Genomic DNA, 21,096 nt, shown 5'->3' with positions numbered 1-21,096 from the left:
CTACTTAACTGTTTCTATACACACAAATAGGAACTCTGTGAGGTGACAGGTATGCTAATTAACTTGACTGTAATCATCCCCAAGGTCTCTCTGTATTAAATCATCACTTTGTACACCTTTAGAAAATCTTCATGTGGCAAAACTCAAATATATGCAATTTTGTCAATCACTTCAGTAAACTGATGAAAAGACAATGAAGTTGTATTATCCGCCAGCGCAGAATAAAGTCCAAAAATAGTACATTGGTTTCTCACATCAAACATTTAACTGAGACAGTAGTGAGACAAATAATCCTATATATAATTTAAAAACTTAAAGAAGGATTATTAAATTTTGTTATTGTGTAAAAATTGACAGTGTTCTGTACACTAACACCACATTTGTAGTCACCAATGCTGTATGATCATGAGTGCTTAGTTAAACCATGCTGATCAAAATCTGAAGCCCATCAAAGTCAAAGATGGTGTTTCCCAGCTGGCATTAGTGGTAAAAGAACCTGCCTGCCAATGCAGGAAGCATAAGAGACATGTGTCCGATCCCTGGGTCAGGAAGATCCTCTGGAGGGCAGCATGGCAACCCACTCCAGTGCTCTTGCCTGGAGAATCCTATGGACAGGGAAGCCTGGTGGGCTACAGTCCATAGGGTCACAAAGAGTCAGACACAACTGAAGTGACTTAGCTTCAAAGTCAAAGGTATGAAGTCTATACTAAATGACTTTTAGGAAAACAACCCTGGGGACTTCCCTAGTGTTCCAGTGGCTAAGACTCTGCAATCTTAATGCAGGGTGCACTGGTTCAATCCCTGCTCCAGGAACTAGATCCCACATCCCCCAAATAAAGATCCCTTATCTGCAAGGGAGATCAAAGATCCTGTGTGCCCACAACCAAGACCTGGCACCAATAAGTAAATAAATAAAGAATATTAAAAAAAGATAATCCTGATATTTGAGTAATCACTTATTTCATGAAGTAAGGAAGACAGAAGAAACAAAGGATTATCTAAAACTCTGAGTGTCATATTAGAGTGTGTCCTGGTTGGGAACATTCATTTTTAATTTAAAATTCAGATTATACAGTCCTGCATTTCATAGAGATTTGTAAATATTCTAAATGAAGGAAATATCTAGAATTGTATTTGAATAAAATAAATATATATATCTTAAATTCTTTAATTTTGAATCATATATTTTCTTCGAGGGGAAAGAGAATTTCTCATCTATATTATCTCTAAAGAGGTAGGTCGTATTTTACTGAGATCATGGATGTATTACCTCTAACATTCTTGCTCCTTTACAATTTTCTGTGAAGTTTTATAAAGTAAGAGTGTATAGACACAGGTGAATAACACAGAAACCATTGAGGGAACAATTCTAAACAGACAGAATTTGTTACAATGAGAAATATTGGTGAAGGAAGTGGGGTGTACAATCTTAGAAATGAATTGCTTCAATACAAAATATGGACACAATGCTCAACACTCATTTACTTATTTCCTTTGTTTCCAGCTCTATCTTTTTCCAAAGGTGTCCAAGCAGCACAGATATGTAAATCTAACAAGTATCTCAGAATTATTCCTCCTGGGTCTCTCAGATGATCTAGAACTTCAGTCTTTTCTCTTTATCCTCTTCCTGTCCATGTACCAACTGAGCTATCAGGGAAGCCCCTTTTCAGAAAACTAAGATCATGGCATCCGGTCCCATCACTTCATGGCAAATAGATGAAGAAGCAATGGAAACAGTGACAGACTTTATTTTCTAGAGCTCCAAAATCACTGCAGATGGTGACTGCAGCCATGAGATTAAAAGACTCTTGCTCCTTGGAAGGAAAGTTATGACCAACATAGACAGCATATTAAAAAGCAGAGACCTTACTTTGCCAACAAAGGTCTGTCTAGTCAAAGCTGTGGTTTTCAGAGTAGTCATCTATGGATGTGAGAGTTGGACTATAAAGAAAGCTGAGCGCCGAGGAACTGATGCTTTTGAACTGTGGTGTTGGAGAAGACTCTTGAGAGTCCCTTGGACTGCAAGGAGATCCAACCAGTCCATCCTAAAGGAAATCAGTTCTAAATATTCATTGCAAGGACTGATGTTGAAGCTGAAACCCCAATACTTTGGCCACCTGATGCGAAGAACTGACTTATTGGGAAAGACCCTGATGCTGGGAAAGATTGAAGGTGGGAGGAGAAGGGGGTGACTGAAGATGAGATGGTTGGATGGCATCATCAACTCAATGGACATGAGTTTGAGTAAACTTAGGTTGGTGATGGACAGAGAGGCCTGGCATGCTGCAGTCCATGGGGTTGCAAAGAGCTGGACACGACTGAGCGAATGAACTCAACTGAAGTGAGCAGAGGTGGATTAGACAATGTGGAAGTGATTGCTAGGATTGTTTACAATATTCAGACAGTAGCAAAAATAATATTAACTTGAACTCATGGCATATAGTGTACAGGGGATACACTATCAGAGTTGCTGCCAAAGATGTGGCTACAGGACATGGTGTATGAAAAACACAGGTATTTGTGTGTATGTAATAAAATTAGTGATTAGGTTTTCTCAGTTTCTCCTCACATGATGTGTTTCTTTTCAGGAAATAGTAATCTTTTCATCATGTCACGTGAAACTGAGAAATCTCTATCCTCACTTTTTCTCTCTTTGTTATTTGTAGTACTTTTCAAACCCCAACCTATATTCTGTGAGTCTTAACCTTTTGTTTTCTTTTCTTTTTTAAGCTAATTTAATTGGAGGATAATTATTTTACAATATTGTGATGGCCTTTGACATACATCAACATGAACTGGCCATTGGCATTCAAGTGTTCCCTCCCTTCCGAACTCTGCTATTTCTGTTTTGTAGATAGGTTTATTTGTACTACTTTAAAAAATTCAATGTATAAGCAATATCATATGACATTTGTCTTTCTCTGACATACTTCACCCAGTGTGACAATCTCTAGATCCACCCACATTGCTGAAAATGGCATTATTTAGTTATTTCATGTGGCTGAGTAGCCCTCTGCCAGGAATAATGCAATTAGTCCTTTGAGTGAGAAAATTTAATAAAGTGAGTTGGTTAAAGAGTTACTGAAGGACTGAAAGGCAAAAAGAACAAAGCTAACACAGCAACCCTAAGTAAAGGATGAAGTTACTATCCCAAGGGCTTGAAGAGTATGACCAGACCAGTTGAGCTTTAAGGACACAGAGGTTTTACTGACCACTATTGAAAGTATGTAAGATGATGACAAGATGAAGAATAGAGCAGTGATTTCAAGCCCCTTAATCCAAAGAAATGCTGGGCTGGATGAAGCACAAGCTGGAATCAAGATTGATGGGAGAAATATCAATAACCTCAGATATGCAGATGACACCACCGTTATGACAGAAAGTGAAGAAGAACTAAAGAGCCTCTTGATGAAAGTGAAAGAGGAGAGTGAAAAAGTTGGCTTAAAGCTCAACATTCAGAAAACGAAGATCATGGCATCTGGTCCCATCAGTTCATGGCAAATAGATGGGGAAATGGTGGAAACAGTGGCTGACTTTATTTTTTTGGGCTCCAAAATCACTGCAGATGGTGACTGCAGCCATGAAATTAAAAGACGCTTGCTCCTTGCAAGGAAAGTTATGACCAACCTAGATAGTGTATTAAAAAGCAGAGATATTACTTTGTCAACAAAGGTCCATCTTGTCAAGGCTATGGTTTTTCCAGTAGTCATGTATGGATGTGAGAGTTGGACTATAAAGAAAGCTGAGCACTAAAGAATTGATGCTTTTGAACTGTGGTGTTGGGGAAGACTCTTGAAAGTCCCTTGGACTGCAAAGAGATCCAACCAGTCTATTCTAAAGGAGATCAGTCCTGGGTGTTCATTGGAGGGGCTGATGTTGAAGCTGAAACTCCAATACTTTGGCTACCTGATGCGAAGAACTGACTCATTTGAAAAGACCCTGATGCTGGGAAAGATTGAGGGCAGGAGGAGAGGGGGACGACAGAGGATGAGATGGTGTGATGGCATCACCAACTCAATGGACATGAGTTTGGGTGGACTCTGAGGGTTGGTGATGGATGGGGATGCCTGGTGTGCTGTTGTTCATGGGGTTGCAGGGAGTCAGACACGACTGAGCGACTGAACTGAACTGAATCCAAAGCAAAGCCCACGTGTATGATGTAGAAAAGCTAAATGAAGAAAATTATCAGAAACAATGTGCAAACACATTGTCTAGTGTTAAAGTAGGCTCTTTGTATCTTCCCCCTCTGACCTCTGATCTCTTTCAGATCTTGAACATTTGTGCATGGGCAGTTACAACCCAATATGTAGAGATCACCTTTGAGTGAAAGATCTGACTTACATCAGTAGTTTTCTACCTCGGCAATATACTAGAAACACCTGAGTACTTTTTAAAATCCTCATACTCAGACCACACCCAAGTCAGTTAAATCAGAATATCTGGTCGTGAGACTCAGGGGTCAGAATTTTTAAACTTTCCAGATGATTTAAAAAAAAGCCAAGGTTGAGAAGCAGTGACAGGTATCCTCACACATAACTGCATGCAGAGATGTGAAAAATAGAATTTACTATGGAAAATACTTGGGCTTCCCTGGTGGCTCAGATGGTAAAGAATCTGCCTACAGTACAGGAGACCTGGGTTCAATCGCTGTGTTGGGAGGGTTCCATGGAGGAAGGCATGGCAACCCATTCCAGTATTCTTGCCTGGAGAATCCCCATGGACAGAGGAGCCTGGTGGGCTACAGTATACTCTTTGGGGTCCCAAAGAATCATACACAAATGAAGCGACTAGGCACATGCACATAGAAATTACACAAGGGCTGTGGAAGAATTGTAAACTTTCAATGTATTAAAGGAAAAAAATTTTAAAAGATTTTATTTTTATTAGCTACTATACCATAATACATAAGGTAGTTACAAAGTTGAGAACTAAAACCTGAAGAACAATGTAAAAAGATATGAAAGCTAATTTTTACTTGCTTATGGCTCTTAGACATAGTTACTTTTTCCTTTTTTCCTTAGAGGATAATTGCTTTACAATATTGTATTGGCTTCTGCCATTCATCAACATGAATCAGCTATAGGTATACATATGTTCCCTCCCTCTGGAGCCCCTATCCCATCTCCCATCCCTCTAGGTTGTCACAGAGCACTGGGTTGAGCTCCCTGTGTCACATAGCACATTCTCACTTGCTATTTATTTTACATTTGGTAATATATAAATCAAAGGGAATTATTTATGTTTTGAGGATGCTTGGGCTACCAATTATAAACTATAAAATCTCTGTAGATATAACAATATTCAGTAAAAAGTGAATATGACATACAAAGGATGATAGAACTCTCAAATGGTCAGATAAGGACCTAAAAAGGAGAAATAATTAAGCTGTTAAGGAAGAGATGTGAAGCCATAAGGGCTACAGAAATGATGTCCTGAGAGAGGTGGAATTTTTAGGTCTAGATGTTAATTTTGCTACATTTTCCAACCTTATACACTCCAAATGAGTGGCACAGGTACTAAGATGAGATTATTTTGCTGAGTAACTTCCACATGGCCCTTTTGATGTCTCTGTTCCTAAGACTGTAGATGAAGGGGTTCAACATGGGGGTGACCACAGTGTACACCACTGATGCTGTCACATCCTTCCTGGGAGATTGTGAGATGGCTGAGATGAGGTACACCCCAAGGCCTGTTCCATAAAATAAGCAAACGACTGCCAGGTGGGAGCCACAGGTGGAGAAGGCTTTATATTTCCCACCTGTTGAGGGGATTCTCAGAATGGAAGAAAGAATTTTATAGTAAGAGAAAAGGATTCCTGATAAAGGGAGAAAACCGAAGATGGTACCAACAAAATACATGACTATGTTATTGGTGACAGTGTCAGAACAGGCCAGGTCATGGAGCAGAGAAGGGTCACAGAAGAAGTTAGAGATTTCCACATCCTTGAAGCAGGTAAGTTGTAACACAATCAAATTGTGCACCTGGGACTCCAAAAGGCTAACCAAAAAAGACGCCAAAACTAAGGAGCAGCACAGGCATGGGTTCATGATGGCCGTGTAGTGCAGTGGCTGACAGATGGCCGCAAACCGGTCATAGGCCATAGCAGTCAGAAGCGTACAATCCATGCCTCCAAAAAGGATAAAAATAGACATCTGAGTCAGGCAGCCTTCACAGGAGATGACTCTGCTGTGAGTTTGGATGTTTACAATCATATTTGGGACAGTGCTGGAGATGAAACCAATGTCAGCCAAGGACAGGTTGGAGAGGAAGAAGTACATGGGGGTGTGGAGGTGGGAGTCAGAGATGACGGCCTGGATGATGAGTAGGTTCCCCAGAACGGTGATCAGGTACATGGACAGAAATAGGACACAGAGTAAAGGCTGCAGTTCTGGATCATCTGAGAGGCCCAGGAGGAAGAATTCTGAAACACTGGTTAGATTCTGTGTTAGATTCTGTGGTTGTACGTATCTTGGACACCTTTGAAAAAGAAAAGAGTTTGGAAGAAAGATAATGAGAAAATGGCATGTACCACTGTAGCCATTGAAAAATCCAGACTTAAATTGAAGAAAGTATGGAAAACCATGAGGCCATTTAGGTATGGCCTAAATCAAATCCCTTATGATTATACAGTGAAAGGGACAAATAGATTCAAGGGATTAGATCTGATAGAGTGCCTGAAGAACTATGGATGGGGATTTGTAACATTGTAGAGGAGGCAGTGATCAAAAGCATTCCCAAGAAAAAGAAATGCAAAAAGGCAAATGGTCGTCTGAGGAGGCCTTACAAATAGCTGAAAAAAGTAGAGATGCAAAAGGCAAAGGAAATAAGGAATAAACAGCCATCTGAATGCAGAGTTCCAAAGAATAGCAAGGAGAGATAAGAAAGCCTTTCCAAGTGAACAATGCAAAGAAATAGGGGAAAACAATTGAATGGGAAGGACTAGAGATCTCTTCAGAAGAATTATAGATGCCAAGGGAACATTTCATGCAGAGGTGGGCAGAAACTGTACAGGATAGAAATGGTATGGGCCTAACAGAAGCAGAAGATATTAAGAAGAGGTGGCAAGAATACACAGAAGAACTGTACAAAAAAGTCTTAATGACCCAAATGACCACGATGGTGTAGTCATTCAACTAGAGCCAGATGTTCTGGAATGTGAAGTCAAGTGGGCCTTAAGAAGTATTACTATGAAAAAGTTAGTGAAGGTGTTTAAATTCTAACTTAGCTATTTCAGATCCTAAAAGACGATGCTGTTAAAGTGCTGAAATCGATATGCCAGCAAATTTGGAAAGCTCAGCCACAGGACTGAAAAGGTCAGTTTTCATTCCAATCCCAAAGAAATGTTAAAAGCATTAGTTACTCAGTCGTGTCCAACTCTTAGTGACCCCATGAACTGTAGCCTGCCAGGCTCCTCTGTCCTTGGCATTCTCCAGGCAAGAATACTGGAGTGGGCTGCAATTCCCTTATCCAGGGATCTTCCCAACCCAGAGATCAAACCTGAGTCTCATGCATTGTAGGCAGTACCATCTGAGCCATCAGGGAAACATAATCCCAAAGAAGTGAAAAGCCAAAGAATGTTCAAACTACCATACAAATGTACTCATTTCACAGGCTAGCAAGGCAATGCTCAAAATCCTACAAGCTAGGCTTCAATAGTACATGAACCAAGAACTTGTACAAGCTGGATTTATTACTTTTTAATATAAATTTATTTATTTTAATTGGAGGCTAAGTACTTTACAATATTGTATTGGTTTTGCCATACATTGGCATGAATCCGCCACGGGTGTACAAGTGTTCCCCATCCTGAACCCCCCTCCCACCTCCCTTCCCATCCCATCCCTCTGGGTCATCCCAGTGCACCATCCCTGAGCTCACTGTATCCTGCATCGAACCTGGACTGGCAACTAGAGAAGAGGAACCAGAGATCAAATTGTCAATGTCTGTTGGAATATAGAAAAAGGAAGGGAACACCAAAAAACATCTACTCCTGCTTCATTGACTATGCTAAAGCCTTTGACTATGTGGATCACAGCAAACTGGAAAATTCTTAGAGATGGGAATACCAGATCACCTTAGCTGCCTCCTGGGAAACCTGTATGCAGGTCAAGAAGCAACAGTTAGAACCCGACATGGAACAATGGACTGGTTCCAAATTGGGAAAGGAGTATGTCAAAGCTGTATATTGTCACCCTGCTTATTTAACTTATATTCACCCTGAACATCATCCAAAATGAGGGGCTGGATGAAGCACAAGCTGGAATTAAGATTTCCAACAGAAATATCAATACCTCAGAATGCAGATGACACCATCCTAAACACAGCAAGTGAAGACTAACTGAAAAGCATCTTGATGAAAGTGAAAGAGGAGAATAAAAAAGCTGGCTTAAAACTCAACACGCAAAAACTAAGATCATTGGATCTGGTCCTGTTGCTTCATGGCAAATGAATGGGAAAACAATGGAAACAGTGACAGACTTTATTTTTTTGGGCTCTAAAATAATTGTGGACAGTGACTGCAGTGGACATGAAATTAAAAGATGCTTGCTCCTCAGAAGGAAAGATATGATAAACCTAGACTGCATATTAAAAAGAAGAGACATTGCTTTGCCGACAAAGGTCCATATAGTCAAAGCTGTGGTTTTTCCAGTAGTCATGTATGGACATGAGAATTGGACCATTAAGAAGGCCGAGCACCAAAGAATTAATGCTTTTGAACTGTGGTGTTGGAGAAGATTCTTGAGAGTCCCTTGGACAGACAACAAGGAGACCAAACCAGTCAATTCTAAAGGAAATCAGTCCTGAATAGTCCTCAATAGTCATTAGTCAATAGTCATTGATGCTGAAGCTGAAGTGTCAATACTTTGGCCACCTGATTCAAATAGCTGACTTATTAGAAACACCCTGATGCTGGGAAAGATTGAAAACAGGAGGAGAAGGGGACAACAGAGGATGGAGAGATGGTTGGACAATCTGTGCAGAGATGGCTGGATGGCATCATTTACACAAGGGACATAAGTTTGAGCAAGCTCTGGGGGATGGTGAAGGACAGGGAAGCCTGGTGTGCTGCAATACATGGGGTCAAAAAGAATCCAACACAACTGATATACTGAACAACAAGAATCAATTCATTCCCGTCTGTATATACCAACTGTCATGTTTGTCTTGTTGTGGAAAAAATCATGCTCCCAGACTCCCTTCACTTTCACTGTCTCCCTCAGCACTTACTGGGCTGGACTGCATCTCTGCTGGAGCATGACCAAGAAGCATAGACTCTCTTGCCTGGTGTGTGATGCAGTCTCAGGGTCCCTCCTCAGGATGGGCAGGAAGACAGACTTTCTTCCTGATGCAGGTTCCTACAAAGAATGGGGACATAAGTGTGGAGCCAGAGTACTAGAACAGGCAAATTAATTAGCTGGAGGCACTGGCTAATTATTTAAAGTGGTATGACTTTAGGGCTCAATGCTCACAGAGCATCATTAGCCAGTTGGTCCATGTTGTCCCAAACTCTGGGGACTTGTTAATATTAATGGAAAAGGAAAAGGAGAAAAGTGGATGTCCTGGAAAGGGTCGTGGTCCCTTTACATCTCAGGAGGAAATTCCACGTACTCTTGCTTCTGACCTCCAAGATGCAGGATCTTAATATAACATCAGACCTTTTTTCTCAATTTACCACTCAATGTGTAATTTTGATATGTTGAAATCCATTGTATCAATCATGATATATATGGAGCATGAGGTCTAGACCAACGATGCGATACACTTTCCATTTTCAGAGTTAATAATTGTCTCGAAAGAAAACGTACTTTCATTTTTTTACTTCAGCTCACAGTCAATGGGAGGAAATACACAATGAAATTAAAACCAGGAGCTGGAATCAGTGAGAGCATCTCAGATCCTGCCCACCATACAGGCCTCATCCTCTATAAGGAATGTGCTCCAAACCCTTCAAGGGTCAGGTCTTGCCCATCTGTTTTGCTGTGTATTCCCAGATTCACTGCACCAACATGATCTAAACAAAAAAATCCCTGGAAACAAACTAGAAATTGGTAGGCTTTCCTCTCCACTGGGTACTTCTGCAGACCTGACTCGACTGCTTCCAGTCATGCTGTCTCATGTAGACTCCTGGTTTGATACACTATGAGAGCCCCTCCATCAGCATCAGGACAACCTGCAGTTGTCTCATGAACAGATGTAACAAATTTCCACGTTATGTTCTTCATGTTTCTAATTTCTGCTAATTCTAATGGAATGCATTCAAATCTGGATATATTTTCTCTTGGTTTCTTTGTGGTCTCAGCTCTTGGAGACTTTAATACAATGTGGATTTGGCTTACCCATTTTTGCTAGTGGATAAAGTGAGATGTATGTGGAGAGTGGTAGAATGTAATCTTCTCAGTTCTTCGTGACAATCTTCATGACAGAGTGCACTCTCTTGAGGAATGTAGAGGTTGGTTTGTCATTAAGTGATATGAAGAAATCTTTAATTTAAACCCTATCAGATTAGATATGGAGGAAAGAATGTTATGCAACTGTGAATGAACAAGTGACAGAGGGTATCTTTAAGGGAGATCGCATTGCGGATATGCACAGGCAGATATGAGAGGAAGAAACTGGGGGCTGTACCATTTAAAAATTTAGTTCTTGGCAAAAAACGTATCACTAAACTGAAATGCTTTCATACTGAGAGCAAGGAATAAGATTTGAGGGTCAAAGACAAAGATGAATTTATAGGGCATGAGACATGAAAACCAAGGTAGTTATGTTTGTCCCGTAAAATGTGATGTATGTCTTGTTCTTTTTCCAGTTCTCAATACCTTCTATCATGATGAGTAGTGAAGTGAAGTCTCTCAGTCGTGTCCGACTCTTTGAGACCCCATGGACTGTATCCTCTGTCCATGGGATTTTCCAGGCAAGAGTACTGGAGTGGGTTGCCATTTCCTTCTCCAGGGGATCTTCCCGACCCAGGGATCGAACTGTAGTCTCCCGCGCGATAGGCAGACGCTTTTACCGTCTGAGACACCAGGGAAGTATCCATGACCAAATAGCAACTCAGTAGAGTTGATTATGGGCTGCCCCGATGTTGTTGTTGTTCAGTCGCCCGGTTTTGTCTGACTGTTTGTGACCCCATGGACTGCAGCATGGCCAGGGTTTCCTGTCCTTCACCATCTCCCAAAGCTTTCTCAAACTCATGTCTGTTGAGTTGGTGATGCCATCCAATCATCTTATCCTCGGTCATCCCATTTTCCTGCCTTAAATCTTTTCAAGCATCAAGGTGTTTTCTAATGAGTCAGCTCTTCATGTCAGGTGGCCCAAGTATTAGAGCTTCAGCTTCAGCATCAGCATCAGCATCAGTCTTTTCAGTCAATATTCAGGATTGATTTCCTTTAGGATTAATGGGTTTGATCTCCTAGCAGTTCAAAGGACTTTCAAGAGTCTTCTCCAAAAACCACAGCTTGAAAGCATCAATTCTTCAGCACTCAGCCTTCTTTACTGTCCAACTCTCATATCCATATATGACTACTGGAAGAACCATAGCTTTGACTATATGGACCTTTGTTAGCAAAGTGATTTCTCTGCTTTTCAATATGCTATCTGGCTCTGTCATAGCTTTCCTTCCAAGGAGCAAATGTCTTTTAATCTCATGACTGCAGTCACTGTCAGGAATGATTTTAGAGCCCAGGAAAAGAAAATCTGTAACTGTTTCCATTGTTTCCCCATATATTTGCCAGGAAGTGATGGGACCAGATGCCATGATCTTAGTTTTTTGCATATTGAGTGTTAAACCGGCTTTTTCATGTTCCTCTTTCACCTTCATCAAGAGGCTCTTTAGTTCCTCTTTGCTTTCTGCATTTAGGGTGGTGTCAGGTGCATATCTGAGGTTGTTGATATTTGTCCTGGCAATCCTGTTTCCAGCCTGTGAGTCATACAGCCTGGCATTTTGCATGATGTTCATGGTGTATATAAGTTAAATAAGCAGAGTGACAATATACAGCCTTGATGTACTCCTTTCCCAGTTTTGAAATAGTCCATTCTTCCATGTCGAGTTCTAACTATTGCTTCTTGTCCTACATTCAGGTTTTCTCAGGAGGCAGCTAGGGTGGCCTGGTATTCCCATCTCTTCAAGAATTTTTAACAGTTTTCTTGTGATTCATGAAGTAAAGACTCTAACATAGTCAATGAAGCAGAAATAGATAGTTTTCTGGAATTCCCTTGCTTTTTCTATAACAACTTGACCTCTGGTTCCTTTGTCTTTTCTAAATCCAGCTTGTCCATCTGAAATTATCTGTTCATGTACTGTTGAAGCCTAGCTTGAAGGATTTTGAACATTACCTTACTAGCGCAATTGTGCAGTTTGAACATTCTTAGGCATTGCCCTTCTTTGCAATTGAAATGAAAACTGACCTTTTCCAACCCTGTGGCCATTGCTAAGTTTTCCAAATGAGTGAGGGTAGCACTTTAACAGTGTCATCTTTTAGGATTTGAAATAGCTCAGCTGGAATTCCTTCAGTTCCACTAACTTTGTTAGTTGTAATGCTTCCTAAGGCTCACTTGACTTCACATTCCAGGATGTCTGGCTCTAGGTGATGACCACACCATCATGGTTATCCAGGTCATTAAGACCTTTTTAATACAATTCTTCTGGTGTATTCTTGCCACCTCTTCTTTTTAGAAAAAAAATTATTTATTTTTAATTGAAGGATAATTGCCTTACCAAATTTTGTTATTTTCTTTTAAACCTTATCATGAATCAGCCATATATATATATATATATATATATATATATATATATCCCCTCCCTTTTGATATAGAGCCCCTGTTTGATTTTCCTGAGACATACAGCAAATTCCCATTGGCTATCTATTTTACATATGGTAAGTTAAGTTTCCATGTTGCTCACTCCATACATCTCACCCTCTCCTCTCCTATCCCCAGGTCCATAACTCTATTCTGTATGTCTTTTTCTTCATTTCTGCCCTGCAAATAAATTCTTCAGTACCGTTTTTCTATATTTTGTATATTTGCATTCAGTTCACTTCAGTCGCTCAGTCGTGTTGGACTCTTTATGACCCCATGAATCGCAGCATGTCAGGCCTCCCTGTCCATCACCAACTCCCGGAGTTCACTCAGACTCACATCCATCGAGTCAGTGATGCCATCCAGCCATCTTATCCTCTGTCGTCCCCTTCTCCTCCTGACCCCAATCCCTCCCAGCATCAGAGTCTTTTCCAGTGAGTCAACTCTTCACATGAGGTGGCCAAAGTACTGGAGTTTCAGCTTTAGCATCATTCCTTCCAAAGAAATCCCAGGGCTGATCTCCTTCATAATGGACTGGTTGGATCTCCTTGCAGTCCAAGGGACTCTCAAGAGTCTTCTCCAACACCACAGTTCAAAAGCATCAATTTTTCAGTGCTCAGCTTTCTTCACAGTCCAACTCTCACATCCATACATGACCACTGGAAAAACCATAGCCTTGACTAGACAGACCTTTGTTGGCAAAGCAATGTCTCTGCTTTTCAATATGCTATCTAGGTTGGTCATAATTTTTTTTCCAAGGAGAAAGTGTCTTTTAATTTCATGGCTGCAATCACCATCTGCAGTGACTCTGGAGGCCTAAAAAATAAAGTCTGACACTGTTTCCCCATCTATTTCCCATGAAGTGATGGGGCCAGATGCCATGATCTTCATTTTATGAATGTTGAGCTTTAAGCCAACTTTTTCACTCTCCACTTGCACTTTCATCAAGAGGCTTTTTCGTTCCTCTTCACTTTCTGCCATAAGGGTGGTGTCATCTGCATATCTGAGGTTATTGATATTTCTCCCAGCAATCTTGATTCCAGCTTGTGCTTCTTCCAGCCCAGCGTTTCTCATGATGTACTCTGCATAGAAGTTAAATAAGCAGGGTGACAATATACAGCCTTGACGTACTCCTTTTCCTATTTGGAACCAGTCTGTTGTTCCGTGTCCAGTTCTGTTGCTTCCTGATCTGCATATAGGTTTCTCAAGAGGCAGGTCAGGTGGTCTGGTATTCCCATCTCTTTCAGAATTTTCCACAGTTTATTGTGATCCACACAGTCAAAGGCTTTGTCATAGTCAATCAAGCAGAAATATATATTTTTCTGGAACTCTCTTGCTTTTTCGATGATTCAGCAGATGTTGGCAATTTGATCTCTGGTCCCTCTGCCTTTTCTAAAACCAGCTTGAACATCTGGAAGTTCACGGTTCACGTATTGCATCAGAATATGATATTTATCTTTCTCTTTCTGACTCACTTCACTCTGTATAATAGGTTCTAGGCTCATCCACCTCATTAGAACTGACTCAAATGCATTCCTTTTATGGCTGAGTAATATTCCATTTTGTATATGTACCAGAACTTCTTTATCCATTCATCTGTCGATGGACATCTAGGTTGTTTCCATGTTGTAGTTATTGTAAACAGTGCTGCAATGAACAATGGTATACATGTTTTTTTTTCAATTTTGGCTTCCTCAGTGTATATGCCTAGGAGTGGGATTGAGGGGTTACATTGTGCTTTTATTCCTATTTTTTTTAAGGGACCTCCATATTATCTCCTATAGTGGCTGTATCAATTTACATTCCCACCAACAGTGCAAGAGCATTCCCTTTTCTCCACACCCTCTCCAGCATTTTCTGTTTGTAGACTTTTTGATATGGCCATTCTGAGTGGTGTGAGGTGATACCTCATTGTAGTTTTGATTTGCCTTTCTCTAATAATGAGCAATGTTGAGTATCTTTTCATGCGTTTGTTGGCCATCTGTATGTCTTCTTTCAAGAAATGTCTGTTTAGGTTTTTCCCCCCCACTTTTTGATTGGGTTGTTTGTTTTTCTGGTATTGAGTTGTATGAGCTACTTGTAAATTTTGGAAATTAATCCTTTGTCAGTTGTTTCATTTGCTATTATTTTCTCCCATTCTGAGGGTTCTCTTTTCACCTTGCTTATAGTTTCCTCTGCTGTGCAAAAGCTTTTAAGTTTGACCAGGTCCCACTTGTTTACTTTTATTTTTATTTCCATTACTCTAGGAGGTGGGTCATAGAGGATCTTGCTTTGCTTTGATTTATGTCATTGAGTGTTCTGCCTATGTTTTCCTTTAAGAGTTTTATAGTTTCTGATCTTACATTTAGGTCTTTAATCCATTTTGAGTTTATCTTTGTGTATGGTGTTAGGAAGTATTCTAATTTCATTCTTCTACATGTAGCTGTCCAATTTTCCCAGCACCACTTATTGAAGAGGCTGTCTTTGCCCCATTGTATATTCTTGCCTCTTTTGTCAAAAATAAGGTACCCATAGGTGCATGGGTTTATTTCTAGGCTTTCTGTCCTATTCCTTTGGCCTACATTTCTGTTTTTGTGCCAGTACCATACTATCTTGATGACTGTAGCTTTGTAGTATACAAAGTTATAATAAAGTCTGTAATCTGAAGTCAGGAAGGTTGATTTCTCCAGTTCCATTCTTCTTTCTCAAGACTGCTTTGGCTATTTGGGGTCTTTTGTGTTTCCATATGAATTGTGAAATTTTTTGTTCTAGTTCTGAACAAATACCAGAACAATACAATGTTCTAGTTCTGGACAATGGCAGAAAAATGCCATTGATAGTTTGATAGGGATTGCATTGAATCTGTAGATTACATTTTGTAGTATATTCATTTTCACAACATTGATTCTTCTTACCCAGGAACATGGGATATCTCTCCATCTATTTATGTCATCTTTGATTTCTTTCATCAGTGTCTTATAATTTTCTGTGTACAGTTCTTTTGTTTCCTTATGTAAGCTTATTCTTAGATATTTAATTATTTTTGTTGCAATGGTGAAGGGGATTGATTCCTTAATTTCTCTTTCTGAGTTTTCATTGTTAGTATGTAGATATGCAAATTATTTCTGTGTATTGATTTTGTATCTTGCAACTTTGTTAAATTCACTGATTAGCTCTAGTAATTTTCTGGTAGTATCTTTAGGGTTTTCTATGTACAGTGTCATGTCATCTGCAAACAGTGAGAGCTTTATTTCTTCTTTTCTGATCTGGATTCCTTTTTTTTTTCTTTTCTTCTCTGATTGCTGTAGCTAGGACTTCCAAAACTATGTTGAATAATAGTGGTGAAAGTGGACACCCTTGTCTTGCTCCTGATCTTAGGGGAAATGTGTTCAGTTTTTAACCATTGAGAATAATATTTGCTGTATGCTTATCATATATGGCCTTTCTATGTTGAGGCAGGTTCCTTCTATGCTGAGTCTTTGAAGGGTTTTAATCATAAATGGGTGCTGAATTTTGTTAAAGGCTTTTTTTTTTTGCATCTATTGAGATTATCATATGGTTTTTAAGTTTCAATCTGTTAATATGGTGTATCACATTGATTGATTTGTGTATATTGAAGAATCCTTGCCTCCCTGGAATAAACCCAAGTTGATCATGGTGTATGAGTTTTTAATGTGTTGTTGAATTCTGTTTGCTAAAATTTTGTGAAGGATTTTTGCATCTATGTTCATCAATGATATTAGCCTGTAGTTTTCTTTATTTTGTGTTGTCTTTGTCTGGTTTTGGTATCAGGCTGTGGTGGCCTCATAAAATGAGTTTGGAAGTGTTTCTTCCTCTGCAATTTTTTGAAACAGTTTTAGAAGGATAGGCATTAGCTCTCCTTTGAATGTTTGATAGAATTCTCCTGTGAAGCCATCTGGTCCTGGGCTTTTGTTTTTTGGGAGATTTTTGATCACAGCTTCAATTTCAATGCTTGTAATTGGGTTGTTTATAATTTCTATTTCTTCCTGGTGCAGTCTTGGAAGACTGAACTTTTCTAAGAATCTTTCCATTTCTTCCAGGTCATCATTTTATTGCCATATAGTTGTTCATAATAGTCTCTTACAATCCTTTGTATTTCTGCATTGTCTATTGTAACCTCCCCTTTTTCATTCTAATTTTGTTGATTTGAGTCTTCTCTCTTTTTTCCTTGATGAGTCTGGCTAAAAGCTTTGTCAATTTTATCTTCTCAAAGAACCAGCTTTTAGTTTTATTAATCTTTACTATTGATTCTTTCATTTCTTTTTCATTTATTTCTGCTAGATCTTTATAATTTCTTCCCTTCTGCTAATTTTTTTTTTCGGTTATTCTTTTTCCAGTTGTTTTAGGTGTAAATTTAGGTTGTATAGTTGATGTTTTTCTTGTTTCTTGAGGTAGGATTGTATTGTTATAAACTTCACTCTTAGAATTGCTTTTGTTGCATACATCGGTTTTGATTTGTCATGTTTTCATTGTCATTTGTTTCTAGAAATTTTTTAATCTCCCTTTTGGTTTCAGCAGTAACCTGTTGGTTATTTAGAAACATATTTTTAAATCTTCATGTGATTGTGTTTTTTAGTTATTTTCTTGTAATTGATATGTAGTCTCATAGCAGTGTAGTCAGAAAAAATGCTTGATACAATTTCAATTTTCTTAATTGCCACCTCTTCTTAATCTTTTCTGCTTCTATTAGTTCATTACACTAGCTGAAATAAGTCAAGCAGTGAAAGATGTGGAACATAGTATTTTGCTTCTCTGTGGAATGTAAAATATTAAACTCATACAAGCAGGATGTATTTTCTGACATTTTGCTGGTTGTGAGCATTGCAGAAAATCATTTCATGAATATTGTAGAACACCTAGGATTACTATTCAAGTGTATACTTTCTATAATAATATTTATGGAGTTAAAATGCCCCATATTCATTTTCTATGAGAATTTAATATGATTTAGTAAGAAACCATGTGATATGTTTAACAGAACATAAACAGGATATTAAACCCACAGAACCACACACATGCACGCGCAGGCACACACACACACACACACACACACACACACACAGTGGCATTATTTTGGCTCCTTCCAAGATTCTTTCACTGTCACTTAGGTTAGCATTAATGGGTATGCAAGTATAGTATTTTAGTGATTTTAATAACTTTTATTGGGCAATATCTCTTTGCCTAAACTAACAAGAAAATGTCTTTTGTCAAGTGTATTCTTTTCTTTAATATCAAAGTTTCTTATCAATAGAGTTTGTTGGTAAGTGGTAAAATGAAAAGTAAATTAATGTAGTTCTGCACAGCATTCAGTAAGCCAAGATTGCTACCATACAAAAAATGTGACACCTCAAAAAGTGATGGATACTTGTCTTGCACAACTCAATAGGAGCCTTGTGATGTAATTATTGTGACGGAGGACAGTAAGGCAGGGTAATCAAGTGAAGTCCTAACTAGGCTGTTTCTAGTAAAAGGAAAATCCTCCCTTTGTTGATAATAGATTCTTTGCAATCTTAAAGATAAGCAAAGCAAGGGAAACTTACTGTGAAGACTTGAGTGATTCAATGTACCACAAGCATCATGAGCCACATAACAATTGGACTATGATACCACCTATTCTCCAGTTTCATACCCAAAGCTGATAACCATGTGTCTTTCCTGGGCACATTTTGCATCTTCCAATTGCAGGTACATAACAACAAACTTATACCCAGTGCTACAGTATCAGTTAAAATTCAGTAAGAAAAGAAAAACCAATTAGTGTTTTTTTCAAAAAATTTTTATTGGAATAGAGTTGATTTACAATGTTGTGTTAGTTTCAGGTATACACCACAGTGAATCAGTTATACATATATCCATTCTTTTTTAGATTGTTTTCTATATACTTCATTACAGTGTATTGAGTAGAGTTTCATTTGTCATAGTTCTTAATAGCTATCTATTTGGATATAATTGTGTTTATATGTCAGTTCCAACCTTCTAATTTATCTCTCCCTACTGCTTACCCTCTGATAAGCATACATTTCTTTACTACATCTGTAAGTCTATTTCTGTTTTGTAGATAAGTTCATTCGTACCTGTTTATAGATCCCACATATAAGTGATATCATATGATATTTGTCCTTCTCTGACATACTTCACCCAGTTTGACAATCTCTAGGTCTATCCAAATTGCTACAAATGGCATTATTTCATTATTTTTTGTGGCTGAGTTGCAGTCAGCCAGGAATAATGCAATCAATCATTTCAGTGAAAAGCTTTAACACAGAGAGTTGGTTAAATAGTTATTGAAGGGCTGAAAGTTAAAAAAAAAACACAAAGAAGTAGTATAGCAATCATAAATGAGGGAAGAAGCTACTCCACCAAGGGCTTGGGGGGTGTAAAGGAATCAGCTCAGCTTTTAAGACACAGAGGCATTTTTAGACCACTGTTGAAAGTATGTAAGATGAACACAAGATACAGCATAGAGCAGTGGTTCTGAGAAGCCCAACCAGAGCAAAGCCCATGCAAATGATGTAGAGAAGCTATGAGAAGAAAATTATTGCAAAAGTGGGGAAAAAGAATTGTTTGTTACTACAGCAGGGTCTTCCTGTCTTCTCCCTTTGACCTGTGACTCTTCCATATCTTCAGCATTGTGCATGAGCAGTTAGGACCCAAAGGTCACTTTTGAAGGAAAAACCAGACTTACATCAGTAGTTCTCAACCTTGGCCAAACACTAGAACCATCTGAGTGCTTTAAAAAATACTCATACTCAGGCCACACCCAAGTCAAGTTAAACCAGAGTGTCTAGTGGTGAGACTCAGGGTCAGTAGTTTTAAATTTCCTAGATGTTTTTGATAAAAGCCAAGGTTGAGAAACAGTGCACAGTGATGTGCATCCTCAAATATAACTGCATGCAGATATCTGAAAAATAGAAATAGAATTTCCTATGGAAAAGACATAAGAGTTGTGGAAAACTTGTAAATTTTCAACACATCTAAAGGGAATTAATCATTGTTTGAAGCTGCTTCAGCACCAAAGAAACATCATAGAATCTCTGTAGATAGAATGAGATTTAGGCAAAGAGTGATTATGATACACAAAGGATCCTAAAACTCCCTGCTGTCATGTTAAACCATAAAAGAGAAGCAATATTCAGGTGTAACACAAAGAAAGGAATGTAGGTCATACCTGTGGCAGATTCATTTTGATATATGGCAAAACCAATACAATATTGTAAAGTTAAATAAAATAAAATTAAAAAAAAAAAGAGTTGCAAAATGACATCATGAGAGAGGTAAAATTTTCAGATCTCCAGGTTTAGTTTTGCTACCTTTTCTATGGGTGGCCAGATCTTAAGATGAGAAGGTTTTGCTGAGGAACCTACATGTGGCCCTTTTGATGTCTCTGTTCCTTATACTGTAGATGAAGGGATTCAGCATGAGGGTGACCACAGTTTATACCACTGAGGCCACTGCATCCTTCCTGAGATTGTTAAACAGCTGAGCTGAGGTACTCACCAAGGTCTGTTCCTTAAAATAAGCAAACAACTGTCAGGTGAGAACCACTGGTGGAGAAGGCTTTATATATCCCACCTGATGAGGGCACCCTCAGAAAAGAGACAAGAATTTTATAGTAAGAAAAAAAGATACCTGATGTAGGGAGAAAAACAGAGATGGCACCAATAATACACCTGACTATACTCTTTGTGTGTCAGAGCAGAGAAGGGTCACAGAATAAACTAGAGATTTCTACATCCTAGAAGCAGATAAGTTGTAACATAATCAGATTCTGAACCTGAGAATCCAAAAGGCTAACCAAAATAGACACCAAAACTAAGGAGCAACAGAGGCGCGGGTTCATGACAACCCTGTAGTGCAGTGGGTGACAGGTGGCCACAAGCCTGTCATAGGCCATCACAGGAAGAAGAGTACTATCCATGTACCCCAAAACATAAAAGTAGAGATCTGTTGTCAGGCAGCCTGCATAGAGGGTGACACTGCTATTAGTTTGGATGTTCACAGTCATCTTAGGGATGGTGTTGGAGATGAAACCAATGTTAGCCAAGGACAGGTTGGAGAGGAAGAAGTACATGGGGGTGTGGAGGTGAGGGTCAGAGGTGACAGCCAGGATGATGAGTAGGTTCCCCAGCACGGTGACCAGGTACATGGACAGGAAGAGTCCAAAGAGGAAAGGCTGAAGTTCTGGATCATTGAGAGGCCCAGGAGGAAGAATTTTGAGACAGTGGTTAGATTTCCAGTTCTATGTAGCTTGGCTATCTTTGGGAAACAAAAAGACGACTGGAAAAATAGGAAATACAT

General features: G+C 39.1%; 1 protein-coding gene and 1 pseudogene across 1 annotated transcript; both read right to left on the bottom strand.

The window, feature by feature from the left end:
• Window positions 1-5,516: 5,516 nt before the first annotated feature.
• Window positions 5,517-11,956, bottom strand: LOC109560932 (olfactory receptor 7E178-like). The gene is made up of 2 exons (XM_070792268.1): window positions 11,813-11,956; window positions 5,517-6,554 (listed from the first exon to the last, which is right to left on the bottom strand). Exons 1-2 carry the CDS (start codon window positions 11,954-11,956, stop codon window positions 5,517-5,519), a joined length of 1,182 nt encoding a protein of 393 aa, XP_070648369.1.
• An 8,174-nt stretch (window positions 11,957-20,130) lies between these two features.
• Window positions 20,131-21,096, bottom strand: LOC109560931 (olfactory receptor 7E24-like; annotated as a pseudogene).

This window comes from Bos indicus, chromosome 7 (assembly GCF_029378745.1).
Source record: "Bos indicus isolate NIAB-ARS_2022 breed Sahiwal x Tharparkar chromosome 7, NIAB-ARS_B.indTharparkar_mat_pri_1.0, whole genome shotgun sequence".
NCBI classification, from domain to species: Eukaryota; Metazoa; Chordata; class Mammalia; order Artiodactyla; family Bovidae; genus Bos; species Bos indicus.
Note: the sequence above shows the minus strand (reverse complement) of the source record. Positions and strands in the feature narration are given on the sequence as shown.